At 57.1% G+C, this 15,867-nt stretch overlaps 1 protein-coding gene across 3 annotated transcripts; it reads right to left on the bottom strand.

Annotated features, from left to right (window-relative positions):
• Positions 1-7,680: 7,680 nt before the first annotated feature.
• On the bottom strand, positions 7,681-15,867 carry LOC146429715 (TBC1 domain family member 24-like). 3 transcript variants are annotated; one of them, XR_014855664.1, is made up of 8 exons: positions 15,653-15,867; positions 12,991-14,026; positions 12,543-12,701; positions 12,107-12,170; positions 10,893-10,988; positions 9,932-10,208; positions 7,884-9,119; positions 7,681-7,843 (listed from the first exon to the last, which is right to left on the bottom strand). XR_014855664.1 is itself a non-coding variant. In XM_085078025.1 (7 exons), exons 1-7 carry the CDS (start codon positions 15,747-15,749, stop codon positions 8,974-8,976), a joined length of 1,875 nt encoding a protein of 624 aa, XP_084934151.1. In that variant the 5' UTR covers positions 15,750-15,867; the 3' UTR covers positions 7,681-8,973. The 3 variants fall into 3 exon arrangements, 1 of the variants encoding a protein (XP_084934151.1); XR_014855665.1 differs by lacking the exon at positions 15,653-15,867 and adding an exon at positions 15,051-15,343; XM_085078025.1 differs by having other exon boundaries at positions 7,681-9,119.

The following is a 15,867-nucleotide window of genomic DNA, read 5'->3' as shown; positions in this document are numbered from 1 at the left end:
GGTGTCCTGTAGTGTCAGTTCTGATCTCTGTGGAAAACAACTCCCAGTGAGGTTTCCCTGCCTCTCTGCCTCACCACGACCAGGCAGGGAGCAGCTTCAGGCAGATACTCTGAGCAAAAGCAGGAGATCAAAGGGATTCCTTCAATCAGGAATGTGATCCACCAACAAAACTGTTCCTAAACAATGTCTTCAAAATTTCCTAGGAGGTGTTGGCAGCATTTTGGGAGTCCTCTGTTATCACAGCCCCATCAACTGCTTTTGATCTGGAGCTTTGCAGTTTGCCCTGGAAAAGGCTTCCCCCTGCCATGACCTTTGGGTTTGGCCTTGGGGCAGGTGGTGGGATTAGAAATCAAACCTTTGGCTATGGAATTTCTCTGGTTAAAGCTCCCTGCTCCTGCTGATAAATCAGAGGGTTTGCAGCACTGCCAAGGCTGCTTTGATTTTTCTAAGGAATTCTCTTCAGTTCTTCACTTTGAGAGGGAATTATTAAGACAGGAAAAAAATCTACCTTGAACTGGACAGGATTCCATGAAAATGTGGAATCCCAGAATGGTTTGGGTTGAAAGGGACCTTAAAGCCCATCCAGTGCCACCCCTGCCATGGCAGGGACACCTTCCACTGTCCCAGGCTGCTCCAAGCCCCAATGTCCAGCCTGGCCTTGGACACTTCCAGGGATCCAGGGGCAGCCACAGCTTCTCTGGGCACCCTGTGCCGGGGCCTGCCCACCCTCACAGGGAGGAATTCCTTCCCAAATCCCATCTCTCCCTGCCCTCTGTCAGTGGGAAGCCATTCCCTGTGTCCTGTCCCTCCATCCCTTGTCCAAGGTCCCTCTTGGAGCCCCTTCAGGCACTAGAAGGGGCTCTAAGCTCTCTCCAGACCTTTCTCTTCCCCAGATGAACACCCCAGCTCTCACAGCCTGGCCCCACAGAGTTCATCAGGCTTTGATTTCCACATTAACTCCATAACTGTGCTTCTCTCCTGCCCAGGCTGTGCTTTGGATCCCCAGGAGTAAACAGAGATCTTTAGGTTGCTCTCATCCCAGCAGCTCCATTAATGCTCTGTCTGCTGCCAGACCTCTCGTGGATGAAACACAGAGTCTGTGTAGGAGGTTAAAAATATCTCCATTCATTATTTACTCCTTCCAGCAAGAACCCACTGCTTTGAAGTGTGATTATAAATAAAAACACCCTCCGAAACCCCGCCTGCCCATCCCCTCCCCTGCAGGAATATTTGCTCTTTGTCCTGCTCTGATCTCCTGTGAACCCTTCCAGCTCACCTCCTTTAAACATATATATATAATTGGTTTTTTCAGTGCAAATCAACCTTTTCTGCAAATGCATTTACAGTGGTGCATCCCCCTAGCCTCGGCAGCCTTGGAGCTGCTCAGCTGTGACAGCGATCAACACGAATTTTGTTGTTTATCCCAGTATTTATAGACTTTACAGAAATGCACGTACAGCTAATTCCATGTAGGTGGAAAACAAGGAGCATCATCAACATCCCACTGAAGGGTTCTGCCACTCCTCCTCAAAACAGAAACAAAGGAATCTCCAGATCAAGCCTAGGGAATAAACACATTCTCCTATATCTGAAGGCAGAGCTCCTTTCAGGCTGACCCAACTTATTTTCAATAAACATCTTCCCCTCCCCCAGCAGATCTAAACCCTTTCTTTAAAGATAAATACTTCGTGGGGGTTGTGGATTCCAGGTTTGGAGTTTCATGGGCTGCCAGGGGCCCATAATTCCCAGTGGGAGCAAGGTTTTAGGGATAAAGGGTGATGTTTGTTCACTAAAACAAATCTTTTGAATGCCCCTGCGTCCCTGGCAGTGTCCAAGGCCAGGTTGGACAGAGATTGGAGCAGCCTGGGACAATGGAAGGTGTCCCTGCCCATGGCAGGGGTGGCATTGGGTGGGCTTTAAGGTTCCTTCCAACCCAAACCATTCTGGAATCTTATGGTCTTTCCAGATAAATTGCGACAAAGTGCAGAAAAAAACCCCCCAGGGAGGGAGGTTGGGACAGTTCCACCAGGAGAGGCTGCATGGCCAAGGCCCCCTCCAGGGAGAGGAAATTCCCTCTTGGGACAGGCAGATCCCGAATTCCCTTTGGAGCAGCTAGGCCCTGCTGAGAGCACAGCTCCCTGCTGAACCCAGCCTGGCTCTGCAGAGCACTGCAGGGGAGGATTTTCCACACAAGTCCCAATGCCTTCTGCATTTCCAAGGAAAAGTCCAAAGATGCCTTGTGAAATCACCCAGCTCTGCAGGGGGGAAATAAAATCAATCCTTCTCCCAGGGTTAGCAATTCCAGGGACTAAATTGTGCGGAAACAAGGATGGAAACACTTTTGTTTTGATAAATGCCATGGGTTTGACTGGAAAAAACATCTGCAAAACCCCTGTGTGGCACTGGAGGCTCTGCTCCAGCTAGAAATCTCTGCCATGAGACATTAAATGTATGTTCCAGGAGGAGCTGCTGGCGACAAGGAATTGTTTGTGTGTGCAGCAGGTGGGTGGGGGGGGAATCACTGCACGGAGCTGGGAAAGGGAAATGGGAAGGATAGAAATGGATCTGAGAGTGGTGGGAGAGAAAAAAGCATGGACACCTTCTCCCTGACTGCAACAACTCTGCCCTGATAGAATTCCCATGTCTGGCCCCTGGCATTTGGTGAGAGGGAGGGAGTAGGTTAGGGAGGGAGGAAGTGAGAAGAGATGAAGAGATGAAAAGCATGCCCAAGTCTGCTCCAAATGCTGGCTCTGAACAGAAATGTCTGGTTCAGGAAGCAGGGAAAGGAGCAGGCTGGACGCAGTGCCTGTTATTCCCACCCCACGTCTCCTGTTCTCTCCCTACACCCCAAACCATCAGTGCTGTGCTTTGGGGACCTGCCAGTCCATAAACCAAATCAAATATCTACAGGTCAGATTGATGCCAGCAGTTCAGGTCTGGCAGGCAGCTGGGAGCAATCCTGTCTGGATCCTGTCCTTGGCATCTCCAGGGAATCATGGAATCCCAAAATAGTTTGGGTTGAAGGAACCTCAAAGCTCATCCCATGCCACCCCAGCCATGGCAGGGACACCTCCCACTATCCCAGGCTGCTCCAAGCCCCAATGTCCAACCTGGCCTTGGACACTGCCAGGGATCCAGGGGCAGCCACAGCTTCTCTGGGCATCCTGTGCCAGGGCCTGCCCACCCTCGTCCTCTATAAATGCACCCTAAGATCAGGTTCCAGTTTTACACCACATTTTATACCTTCATCCTCATGCATGAAAGTTTTTCAGGGAAGACTTGGAGTTCCTTAAATGTCACTCCCTCCACTGGGTGTAAACTGGGAAGCTGGTGTTTTTTAAGAGAAATTGTAGTGTTTTGAAGTTTTTCAAAAATATTCTTCCTGTGGTCTTGGAAAATTTGATCCCAGAGGATTGAATAAATCTATAAGGTCTGGATATAGGTCCCATAGCAGCAGGGGTGGCAGGACCTCACAAATGAGCCTTTCTCCCATTCCTAGGAATGTCCTTTGTCTCATTCCAGCCAATACCTCCCTAAAAAAAACCCCAAACACCTCAGGAACTGCTCCCTTTTAATGTTTATTTTTCACTTTTTTCCCCCCAGATTTAGCACAGGAGGAAGTCTGTGGGATGACACAAGATTCAGGTAAAACCCAAATTCTGAGCAAAATGAAGCAGAGCAAAGCCAAGCCATGGTCTCAGACTTCAGGATGGAGACTGAGCCTCTCACAAAGAATTAAAGTACAGGAAAAGGGTTCAGCCACGGAATCATTTTGTGGTGACTCTCCTGGAGGTTGCCCTACTTTCTGTTCCTAACAAAGAGGAGATGGGGGAAAATTCAAGTGCCAGAGCTGCTGCTGACTGAGCTGCTCATGTTCTGGGGTCCCAGGCAGTCAGCACCTGCTTTGTATTCTCTTCCAGGGCATAAAAACACAACAGAAAAATAACAATTATCACCTATTGTCTGCAGGAAAGCAGAAAAACAAGGAGGTTGTGGTCCAGATATCAGGATACTGGGCCAGCTCTAGCACTGGGCTGCAGAAAGAGCTTTATTTATTTCAGATTTAATCTGAGGGGATCCAGCTAATGTTCCCATCCTGTCACACTCACAGATCCACAACGCTATGGAATGGGATACAGATTCCAACCACATCCAGCAAAAGTGGGATTCTCTGGGTGCTGGAGTACTAAAAACATCCTACTTCTCCTCAGAAGCTGACAAACCTCTCTTTCCTGGGATAATGGAGCTGTGGAAGTCCCTCTGCCACAGTCCAGTGCTGGGTAACTCCAGCTGTACCTGGGATTTCTGGCACTGCTGGCACATTTGGGAGTTCTCAGTCTGAGCAGGATCTCTCAGTTCAGCAAAACCCTTTTAGCTCAAACCTCCCAACACACATGGCTACTCTCCTCAGTTTCCCTGGCATTCAGCTGGCTCGATTTTCCTGTGTGCTCCATCCAGCTCCCAATCCAGAACAATCCCACTTTTGGGAGATAAAGGAGTTTGAAGCAGGATGAATTACACAGAGTTTAACCCTGGGACATTCAGGGTGTTTTTTGTGTGAGAAGTTGGATTTGCTGGAGCCTCAGGACACAAGCTCCAAACTGGAGCTGTTTTCAGCTGGAATTAATTCATTTTCTTAGCAATTTTCCCACTAGCTGGTACAGAGCTGTGCTTTAGTTTCAGTGGGAGTAGAACACTGACACCACAGGGATGTTTTGGTTACTGCCGGTGATGTTTATCCTAAGTGCAGGGCTTTTGGAGCTTCCCATGCTCTGCTGGCTGCAGCAGCAGCACAAACCAGAGCAGAAGGTTGCAGCCACCAGCAGAACAGTGCCCAGGCTGGTGCATGGGCACAGAGAAAGAATCCAAGGAGGGTTTAGAAGTCCCCAGACCAAAAATGACCTTTGTGGAACTGTGCATGCACAGCTCGTGAGGAGCAGGGGCACCAATCCCGAGGGTTTCATCACCCAGGAGTTTCTTTATTCAGGGTCCCTTTCCAGAAACACCCAGCTTGGGCTGACATTATTCCATTATTCCATTGCATTCTTTATTTTTGATTACATTGTTAATGATATTATTTATTTTTGTCAATTCAACACCTGAGACTCAGCTTTGGGAAGCTGAGGACTGAGCCTGGAGAAGGAGGAAGCACATCCAAGAGTGAGTATAGGAGTGAGGGAGGGGGTGAAAGAGGCATCCTCAGCTCCCTGGAGCTACCACTGGGAAGGGTCTCTGTCCCAGCAGTGACAATCTGGGCTCTGAGTGACTCCCTGAAGAGAGGGACAATGTCCAGCAGTGGCTTCTCCCCTACCACACTTGAAGAACAAATATAAACTCACAGAAGCAAGAAATGATTTGGGTGGGAAGGGACCTTAAAGCCCATCCAGTGCCACCTCTGCCATGGCAGGGACACCTTCCACTGTCCCAGGCTGCTCCAAGCCCCAGTGTCCAGCCTGGCCTTGGACACTTCCAGGGATCCAGGGGCAGCACAGCTTCTGTGGGCACCCTGTGCCAGGGCCTGCCCACCCTCACAGGGAGGAATCTCATCCTTACACACAACCTAAATTTCCCCTCTGTCAGTCTGGACCCATTCCCCTTGTCCTGCTACCCCAGTTCCTGATGAACAATCCTTCTCCAGCTTCCCTGGAGCTCCTTCAGCCCCTGGCAGGTGCTCTGGGGTCTCCACACAAGAAGCACAAGCAGGTGCTTCTCCTCCCCCAGCTGAGCATTCCTAACTCTCCCAGCCTGGCTCCAAAGGGAAGCTGCTCCAGTCCTTTTATTAACTCTGTGGCCTCCTCAGGAATTGTTCCAACAGTTCCCTGTCCTTCGATTTTTGGGGGAACCAGAACTGGGCACTGTTCCAGGTGGGGTCTCAGCAGAGCAGAGCAGAGCAGAGCAGAGCAGAGCAGAGCAGAGGGGCACAATCCCACACTCCCTTTAATGCAGCCAGGACACAGTTGGTGAATCCCATACAGTAGGATCCAATCCATCTCTGCAGAAACAGACACATTTTCCCCACCAGAAGAATTAAAACGCCTTGACAAGGCTGCATTATTCTGAAATTTTAATAAAGAGGAAAAGAACAATATCAGAGAGACCTGCAGTGAGTCTCTGTCTTTTCCACCATCTCTGGGAGTTTTTTTACAAATAAAAGGTCTTAAAAGTTCAGCAAAAGCACACACAAGGATTAGAGAGGAGGAACAACCTGGGCACTTCATCTCCCAGAGCCTGCTCCCGTGGGAATCAGTTCCTGGGATGAGAAGGGAATGGTTTGGGACACTTTGAACCATTTTTTGTTCCAATGTTACTACACCGTGGGAGCCAATGCAGAATTGTCTCCACAGCCCCCTTGCCTTAAACAAAGTATTCAAACTGCCGATACCAGCACTCAGAAGGACAAGGGCATCCCCAGCCCCCTCAGATCTCCTGGGAAATCACCTCAGAAAATGTCCCTTTTTGTAGCAACTTTTGTTACAGGCCAGTGGCCAATTGTACCCCATCTGTGTGGGGGCAGGGGAGGATCCAGAATTGCAGGATGTGATTGTTTCCTCGTTAATTCCACATTGTTCAGAGCCACTCCTGGGCTGCTCTTCTTGTGCCAGCACTGGCAGCTCCACGTTCCAGATGAGCCCAAAATCCTGCTCAGGGACAGGGGGTGACCCAGGCAGGTCCCCTGTGCTGCTCTGAGAACACTTTTGTATGGACAAGGAGCAGAAAAGACCTGAAGGGCTGAGCTGATGGATATCCCAGGTCCTCTCAGAGCACACAGGGGCTGAAGTTTCATCGGGTTTCAGTAAAGACTCTTTGTCTTTACTGAAATGGGAAATGGGTTAAGGGGTGGCAGGACTGGGCTGCTGTGGGGCTATGGGCTGAGGGGCTGCCCTGGGGCTGTAGGGTTAGGGGATGAGGTGCCATGGGGACACAGCATGAGGGGGTGGGGTGCTGACCCTTTGCAGGCAAGTGAGAACAGGACACAGATCTCTTTATACCCCATCACATGTCCCCTCCACCTCCCGGCCCTGCTGCTCCCCCACGGTGTCTTTGTGTGGGTTTTTTTTTTTTTTATTTCTTCAAGAGTCTTGAACTTTATTCAGTGATGGACTAAGGGGCAAGAAGAAAGGTTCCCTTTCAGCATCCCTTTCAGCATCCCTTTCATCACAGCAAAAGGCTCAGCAGAGCTACGGCAGGGAATGCCGCGAGCACTGGCGGCTCTGGGGGCAGTGTTGGGCACACGGAAATCATGGAATGATCTGGGTCGGGAGGGACCCTAAAGCTCCTTTCCCACCCCTGCCATGGCAGGGACACCTCCCACTGTCCCAGGCTGCTCCAAGCCCTGTCCAGCCTGGCTTTGAACACTTCCAGGGATCCAGGGGCAGCCACAGCTTCTCTGGGCACCCTGTGCCAGGGCCTCCCCAGCCTCACAGGCAGGAATTCCTTCCCAGTATCCCATCTATCCCTGCCCTCTGGCAGTGGAAGCCATTCCCTGTGTCCTGTCACTCCTGCCCTTCTTGTAAGTCCCTTTCCAGCTCTCCCGGAGCCCCTTTAGTCACTGGAAGAGGCTCTAAGCTCTCCTATCTCAGGGTGGAGAGGTGAAACAGACTCAAGGGAAGGAAGCAGGACTCCCGCGGGAAACGTTCAGCCAGACAGAAAGTCCAGTACCTGGTCATGGAACCAAAGAAATGCTGAGGACACCCTGGCAGAGCTTTTTAATTGAAGGAAAAGAGAAGTTCTGTGGAGTTCTTTCGTTTGGGCTCTGTGGCGAAGGTCGGACCTGGAGGGCTGTGTGTCACCTCCTGCTCTCCCCTGGATACCCTGTGGGGACTCCAAGCCATTCCCAAAGCACCTAGATACCCTGTGGAGACTCCAAGCCATTCCCAAAGCACCTAGATACCCTGTGGAGGCTCCAAGCCATTCCCAATGTGCCCGTGCCCGGCCCTGTGGGAGCTCTGCCGTCGCTGCTCCCGCTGTGTCCTCCTGCCAGCGCTGGCACAGCGCCGGGGCAGCCACAGCTCCTGCCTGGAATAGCTGCCTGGAAAGTGTGTTTGGGGTGGGAGAGGTTCTCCCCCTGCAGCCAGAGGGTCTCCCGTGGTCTCCACCCTCCCATGGGGTGGCCGTGTCCAATGGAATACTAAACGTTCCCATTCCACATTAAAATGGCCCATCCCGCTGATCCCAGCCCATCAACACCAAACGTTCCCACTGCACGTTAAAATCCCGGTGGTTAAAATCCAATGTGGCACTCGGGGCACATTGGGGAAGCTCCTCCTGTGCAGCCCCTGCAGCCCCACGCCAGCCCTGGGCTGAGGATGGAGCAAAGGGCTCAGCCCCAAACGCGGGTTCCCCCCGGGAATGTCACTGCGCTGCAAACTCCAGGCAGGGCTTAGCCATCTCCGGGCAGCACTTCCCGCCAGGGACAAGAGTCTGTCCCTGTGCTGGTGGATCCCGGGCAGCCCTGGATAGCCACGGAGGCTGCAGAGCTCCGTGTATGGGTTGAAGGGTTGTGCTGGGCTTGGGGCCAGGGGGAAGCAGATCCGAGAGTGTTTCTGGTGAGCTCTGGAGCTCGCTGTTGGATTTTGCCTGGGCTCAGAATTCCCACAAAATCTGCCCGTGCTGTCACTGGTTTGCTGAGCCACACGCTGAAAGCAGGCCAGGGAGGTGTGACAAACACCAGACTGTCTGCCCTCCCCTCCAGCACCCCAAACTGCGACAGACTGGCTGAACTGGGACTGGTCTAAACTGTAGGAGGAGACCTCGAATGTCCCCAAGGGCAGCAGCACCCGCAGTCCCGATCCTGGCACTACCTCGCCCTCTCTCCACGGGCACTACGAGGGCTGATCTGATCTCATCTGACCACGGAGGGGACGATGGAGAGTGGAACTGCCGCAGAGGTGGCCACAGCGTGGCCGGGGTTGGCCAGCGCAGGCAGAGGTCCCCGTTCCCTTGGAGGGGACACGAGGGATGTCCCCACGAGAATTACGTGCTTTGGAAGCCCCACACTTCCAAGAGCTGCACCTGGAAGTTCTCCTGGCAGAGCGGGGGGTTGTCGAAGGTCTCGCAGTGCTCTGTGTGTCCCCGGAGCAGGTTGGCGTCCAGGGACAACGCTTGGCCTCCCCCTCCACCTGCAAGAGCGAGCGCAGGGTCAGCCCGTGCTCCCTCCTGCTCCCCGGGGCTGTGCCTGCCCCTCGCTGTCTGTCCCTTGTCCTGTCCTGACCCCTTGTCCTGTCCTGACCCCTTGTCCTGTCCTGACCCCTTGTCCTGTCCTGACCCTGCTCCCGGGGCCGGGAGGGGCTCGGGCTGTTCCTGTGGGGTTCCTGACCCACTACGGGGCCTCTGCCAAACCCACCCGGGCCCGGGGGGCACAAAGATCCCAGCCCAGCCCGAGCCTGACCGCGGCTCTGCTCCGGGGACAGTGCCCGGCCCTTCCTCGGGCTGATCCCACCCACGGCTCCTCTCCACCCGCACAGAGGGAGGGAAGGGCTGGGAAGGGACGCTGCAGCCCCGGGGTACAAACCTCGCCAGGATTTGGGCTGTGGGGCTCCCTTGGAGCTCTCGGAAGGAGCTCCCTGGCCCTCGAGCGGCCTGGCTGGAGGAACAGGGGCTGCTCTGCCCTGACTTTAACCCCATATCCGAACCAGGAGCTCTTAGCCTCTGGAGGCAGCTCGGGGTTTAACCTGGAGCAGAGCCCTTTGCAGCAGGGGTGCAAGCCCTGGGGAGTTACCGATAACCATCCCTGTTAGTGATAAGGATCCCTGTTAGTGATAAGGATCCCTGTTAGCGATAAGGATCCCCCCTTACTGATAGTGATCCCCCTTACTGATAATGATCCCTGTTACCAATAAGGATCCTCCCTTACCGATAGCGATCCCTGTTACCAATAAGGATCCTCCCTTACCGATAGCGATCCCTGTTACTGATAACTTTCCCCCCTTACCGATAACGATCCCGTCCCGGGAGCCGCACATGAACATGGAGGCTGTTTTGGAGGGCAGGAGGAAGTGCCTGATGGCCAGGAATGGGGACAGGCGGCTTTTCCTCTGCGGCGAGGGCACGGCGAGGTGGTTGGGGCTGCAGCTGCGGCTGTCCCGGGAGGAGCCGAGCAGCGATTCGGGAGCGGGGGAAGGCGAGCGCTGCCGGGAGCGCGGCACGGCCTTGGCCAGCTCCGGCTTCTTGATGAACACCCACTCGTACCTCTCTGCCTCGGGGCGCACCTGGGCAGCACGACACACCTGGTGAGCCCTGGCCCTGGGGCACCTTGCCACTGCTGGGGACAGATGCTGCTGCTGCTCAGGGGGGCTGGGGCCAAATGCTGTGTCCAGGTCCGGAGCTGGGGCAGGGAGGGAACGGGGTGACCTGGCAGGGACAGGGCTGTTCTGGAGGTGGCTGTGGCTGGGAAGTTGGATTTGCCAGGTGCTGCCAGAGATGGGTGAAGCTGCACTGCCCACACTGCCAGGGGGATGCTGGATGGATGCTGGTTGGATACTGGATGGATGCTGGACTTTGTCCCCGGGGTTTCTTGGTGTAACTCAGCCTTCTCCCTCTTCAGGGATGCCAGGGATGATTTGGGAACGTCCCATCCAGGAGCTGTCCCCAGCAAACTGGACAGAAACCCACCACACACTGCCCTGCTGCCATCCTGGGAGAGGCTCCCACACCCACCCAGGGTATCCCACATTCCCAGGGGGTCTGGGGCAGCCCAGTTTATCCAGGGCAGGAATGGGGTCTCTGTTTGCTCGCACCCAGCACAGCAATTCCTGAGCTGCTGCTGCTGCCAGAGCTCAGGGCAGGGCTGGGGCCATGGGAGGGAGCAGCTCGGGGTCACTGTGCTCCGAACTGTCAGAGGGGTAAAGGAAACAGCAATGAAGGGACAGACCCGGCCATAAACCATGACTTACCGTGAACACAAAGCACTCCCCTGTCCCAAAAAAGCCCGATGTGGCCCCGCTCTTCTTCCTTTCGCTCCAGTCAGAGGAGAGAAACGCCCCACACACCTTGGGAGAGAGCAAAGGGAGCCATCAGGGGCTGGGCTGGGAGCAGAGCCAACCCCAGGAGCGCCAGGCATCGCCCCGGGCTCAGCAGGGCACGGGCTCTGCCCTGTCCCCTGGGGAATCCCGGAGCCAAATCCTGCTGTGCCACCCCATCCTGCACTGAGGAATCCCAGAGCCAAATCCTGCTGTGCCAGCCCTGACCATCCCTGGTGCTCTGGGCTGAGCAATCCAAGAGCCAAATCCTGCTGGGCCAGCTCCATCCTGCACTGAGGAATCCCAGAGCCAAATCCTGCTGTGCCAGCTGCATCCTGCACTGACTATCCCTGGTGCCCAAGGCTGACCCTGCTGTTGAACACCCCTTACCTGACCATGGCTGGAGAGGACCTGCTGAGGGCTGGGAGCTCCTGCCTGTCCTTGGCACAGCCAAGGGACAACAGCAGCTAAAACGGGTAGGTAATGAGGTTTTCTAGGTCACTTTCCCTTGTCTGCACGAGGCCCTGGGGGTGGCAGGTGTTTCTCTCCACATGACTGAAGTGTCAGGCTTGGGACATCAGCACTGTTGGTCAATAAATCTTTGGGAGGCCTGAACAATTTACAGAACTTGCCTCCACTGTGGGATGGAGAGTGGGGAGATAAATTACAGGTTTGTGAGACACTCAGAATCCCTGGGAAGAGCCCTGGCTCAGGAGCTTTGCAGTTATTTCACGGCTTTCAGTAGGAACTGTCCTTCTTTCTCCTCCATTTCCCTGGTGTGGCTGCTCGAGCAATCAGGGAGAGAACCTTGCCTCTTGTGCTTTGAGAGCAAGTCCTGGCTCAGACAAAGCATCTGCTGACTTCAGGAGAGTCTGCTCAGCAAGGATTCATTAGTTAGTCTGGATTTGCAATTAAAGTATCACTCATGGCCTCCCTCCCTCTCATCCACTCCCTGTTTCCCCCCAGCAGCCCCAGCTGAGGTGTGCCCTGGTGGCTGGAGGTGCAGTTTGTTGTCTCCTGGGAGCTGGGACAGACCAGGGACAGACCCATGGCAGGACAGGGACCACCCAGCCCGTGGCTGCTCCAGGAAGAGCCTGTGGGGTCACTCAGTCTGTCCCCTTCCCCACCCCTGCCTGGGAAACACTCACCTCCCCCTCGGTGGTTTTGATGAGCAGCACCGTGGGCTCGTAGCCTTCACAGCACGTGTAGAACCTGCAGAGATGGACAAGGGCTGGTCTGGGGAGTGCTGGAACCCTGGGCAGGGTGTGCTGGCTGTCCCTGGCTGCTCCCAGCACTGGCACAGTGTGGCACACGGGACATCCCTGCAGGGCACATGCACAGGGCTCCGTGTGCCCTGGGCAGTCCCAGGTGTTGGTGGCCATCTGGCCCAGCCTCTGCCCTCTCCCCTAAGCCACCGCTGGCCCAGGCCACACCCAGGACCCTGAATCGAGCCCAGGAGGGTCCCCAGCAGCCCCAGGGGTGCCCCAGGTCACTCGTGTGGCTCTTTTCTCCAGGACCAAACCTCGCCCAGATTTACCCCTCATGTCCACCCTGCCTGGCCCCGCTGGGCAAGGGAGGCTTTACCTCTGCAGGCTGCACCCATCCTCGGAGGTGGAGAAGAGCAGCAGCGGCGGGAAGAGGGAGAAGCGCTCGGGGATCCAGGACCAGATGAGGCGCATCTCCTGCACCGTGACAGTGCTGGAGCTGAAGTTCTGTATGTCCACGGCCAGGTGGAAGGATGGCCTGCGAGGGGAGGGACATCAGGCTGGGCTGTGGGGCTCCTCTGCTGTTCAGGGAGCAGCCCCCCTGCAGCAGGGTTTGTCCTGCTCTTTGCACCGTGAGCTCTCTGATGAGCCAACATCACCAGCTCTGGCTGTGTCGTGTCCCCTGACAGAGTCCCCAGAGGGGCTGGGAGGGCCCAGCACAGCCACAGCTATGGGAGGTGCCTGGAGCTCCCCTGGCTGTGTCCCCACAGGAGCTCCCATTTTGTCTGCTCAGCCCCCAGAGCTGGCGAGCACAGAGGTCTCCTCACCTTCTCTGCACCACGGTGATTCCCTTCTCCACCAGCGCCTTCCTGTTGGCCATCTGGAGAAGCCAGATCTCCTTGCGGGAGAACAGCCGGATGCCAAAGGCTCTCTCCAGGAGTTTGTCCACAGTCACGTGCTGGGCGATGTTCCTCACGAACGCCTGCAGCTCCGCCTTGATGTCAGCGCCCTGCAGCCCAGCTGGGGTCACCGAGAGCCTGAACTGCTTCAGCAGGGCCAGGGCGATGCGGTACAGGACCTTCTGTCCCTCCAGCAGGAACACGTCCAGCACCCGCACGGCGTAGGCGAAGGGCAGCCCGGGAAAGAGCCACGACAGCCACTCCGAGTAGACCTCGAGGATGTTCTCGGCGGCGCCGGCTATGAGCTTGTGAGCCGCCGGGCAGTGCTTGTTGGCCAGGTCCCCGAAGGTCATGCAGGAGGCCTGGTGGGCCAGGAAGGACTGGTCGATGTAGCTGGCGTGGGGAGCGTTGCTGGCGATGAGGCGCGAGAGGCTCTCGAAGCACTGCGCCTCGTCCTCGCTGTAGTGCAGCAGGAGCGCCGCCAGGGCCGGCAGGAGGGGGCTGTGGGTGATGTCGGGGAACAGGGTGCCCACGCAGATGAGGATCTTCTTCAGGGCGGTGACCCCGTGCGGGTTGAGGCAGTAGGTGGGCACGGGGCAGCCCTCCAGGAACTCGGGCAGGGGGTGGGAGCTCACGCTGGGCTTCCCGAAGAGCCGGCCGGCCACGTCTCTGTACACCAGCGCGTCGGGGGTGACGAGGCGGCAGGAGACCTGCTGGATGAGCCGGGGGTAGAGCCGAGCCCGGCCAGCGTGGCTCGTGGCCCAGCAGCCTTCCCTCGCCAGCCTCTTCAGCTCCTTCGGGGGTCTGCTCAGGATGTCCCGCGGGATCTGCGGCGGCTGCTGCTGCTCCGGCATCTTGTCCCAGTCCACGAACTGCCCGCAGCCCAGGCACGAGGAGGTGTCGATGTCCCACGTGTCAGCCTCGGACGTGACCACGATGGTGACTGGGGATGAGCCCAACGCCTCTGGAGGACAAAGACCTTTTATTGCACACCTTTCACTGCCCCACCACCAGCATCTCCCCCCGGCTGAGGGCATTCTGAAGTCTCACAGCCACGTCCTGGATTTCTTTATTGTCTCCTGCAAAGGAAGGGTCTCAAGCTTTGCCCTCTCCTGCTCCCATTGGCTCAGGTCCCTGGAGAAGCACAGGGCAAGGTCCCAGCTGGGTGTCAGGGTTTCTTCTCACACCATGAGGGGCTTTTCATCCCTCCTAGAGCTCCAGACTTCCCAGCCCATGACCTGCCGAGAGGGAGGTGCAGAGAGCAGGGACACAGTCCCTGAGCCCTGGGGATGATCGTGGGACATTGTCACATCACCAAGGACGAGTTGCTCTGTCCCAGCCCAGCTCTGCAGGGACAAGGGGGGGCCCAAGGGGGGGCAATGGGGGCCCAAGAGATGCTGAGAGAGACCATTTCCATTGTGTCCCCTCCCAAGGACAGCACGGGCCAGGTGGGTCCTGTCTGGGTCTGGCAGCCCAGGACAGGCTGCTCTGAGCCCAGCGGAGTGGGCAAAGCTACCCTCGGGTGTTTGCCCTCCTCTTGTGCCTCCTGCCAAAGTCTCCCGGCCCCTCCGTCCCTCGGGTGTCAGACGAGGAGGGAGCAGAAGCTGCTGCAGCCGAGGGGCTCGCCGGGGGTGTGGGGCTGGTCTGTGGGGACAGAGGGTCCCCGTTCCCCACTTATCCCCATGCCCTGGAGAGACCCTGTCCGGGGACCGCAGCAGGGGCTGCTGAGCACCTGACAAGCTCCCCGGGGACAGAAGGGGACCCTCGGGGGAGGCTGCCGCTCACAGCCCCAGGCAGGGCTCGGGCAGCCGCCAGCCCGGCGCTGGGAAGAGCAGAGTCTGAGCTCCTCCTAGAGAGACGGGAGCGGCACTTCCCGGGGCTGCCGGGGAGCTCCATCCAAACCCTGCACGGGACACCGGAGCTGTCCCCGCGTGGGTGAGCTCTGCTGGACACTGATTAACCGGCAGGGATAACGTCAATTAGCGCACTCATTAGCTCTTATTAGCATCTTTTTATCTCGGATGTGCTCAGCTGCTGGGGGAGTCAAGGATGATCCGCGCTGAGCCGAGGGGACACGGCGGGACAGCACGTGGTGGCACATCGGGAGGGTCCTGACGCCCGGGCTGGGCCCGGCTCTGGCTCTCGCCCTCTGGCTCGGTTTGGCCCTTGCCCAAGGGCAGCAGGAGCAGCAGATCGGGCTCAGTGTGGCTCAGGGCAGGAGCTGTCGGACGCGGTGGCTGCTCGGCCCCGCTCCCTGCCCTGGGGACAGCCTGAGCCGAGCACGGTCACCGGGCTCCTGGGCACAGAAACCAGGCTGAAACAACAGCGGGGCTGACGCAGGGGCTGTTGGCACCCCGTGATCCCCAAATTCACCTCGTCCTCTCCCGAGGGTGCTGCCCTGCCCGGGGTACCGAGGAGCACCAGCCCGAGCCCACCCGACCGCCGCTGCTGAGCCCCGGGGGCTGAACGGAGGCTGCAGCTCTGCCCGCCCCGGACGAGCCGAGGGCTCGGGCAGGAATTGGGGTCTGTCCCACCCCTCTGCTCTGCCGGCCGTGTCCCGGCACGGGTGGGTCCCGCTCGGCGCACTCACCTCGCCCGCTGCCCGTGTCCTCGGCCGGCTCGGCCATGGGGAAGGCGCCAGCCGCGCCCCCGGGGCAGCGGGGCAAGCTGAGCCCCACCTGCAGCATGTGCCAGCTCGGCCACCCCTGCCGGGTCCCCTCCGGCCCTGGCACCTCCCGCGCCTTTAAGGTGAGGGCCAGCCCGCGGCACTGGGGTTTATTTGGGGTAAATACAGCGAGGGTGGAG

This window comes from Lichenostomus cassidix, chromosome 18 (assembly GCF_008360975.1).
Source record: "Lichenostomus cassidix isolate B80296 chromosome 18, HeHo_3.0, whole genome shotgun sequence".
Classification (NCBI taxonomy): domain Eukaryota; kingdom Metazoa; phylum Chordata; class Aves; order Passeriformes; family Meliphagidae; genus Lichenostomus; species Lichenostomus cassidix.
Note: the sequence above shows the minus strand (reverse complement) of the source record. Positions and strands in the feature narration are given on the sequence as shown.

What these genes read in the sequence shown, in the direction of transcription:
- LOC146429715 (XM_085078025.1), bottom strand. Translation starts at nt 15,749, where the DNA reads ATGCTGCAGGTGGGGCTCAGCTTGCCCCGCTGCCCCGGGGGCGCGGCT. An exon ending in GATGGGTGCAGCCTGCAGAG is followed by an intron (nt 12,171 to 12,542) that starts GTAAAGCCTCCC and finishes CCATCTCTGCAG; the next exon opens with GTTCTACACGTGCTGTGAAG. An exon ending in CCGGGACGGGATCGTTATCG is followed by an intron (nt 9,120 to 9,931) that starts GTAAGGGGGGAA and finishes TCGCTCTTGCAG; the next exon opens with GTGGAGGGGGAGGCCAAGCG.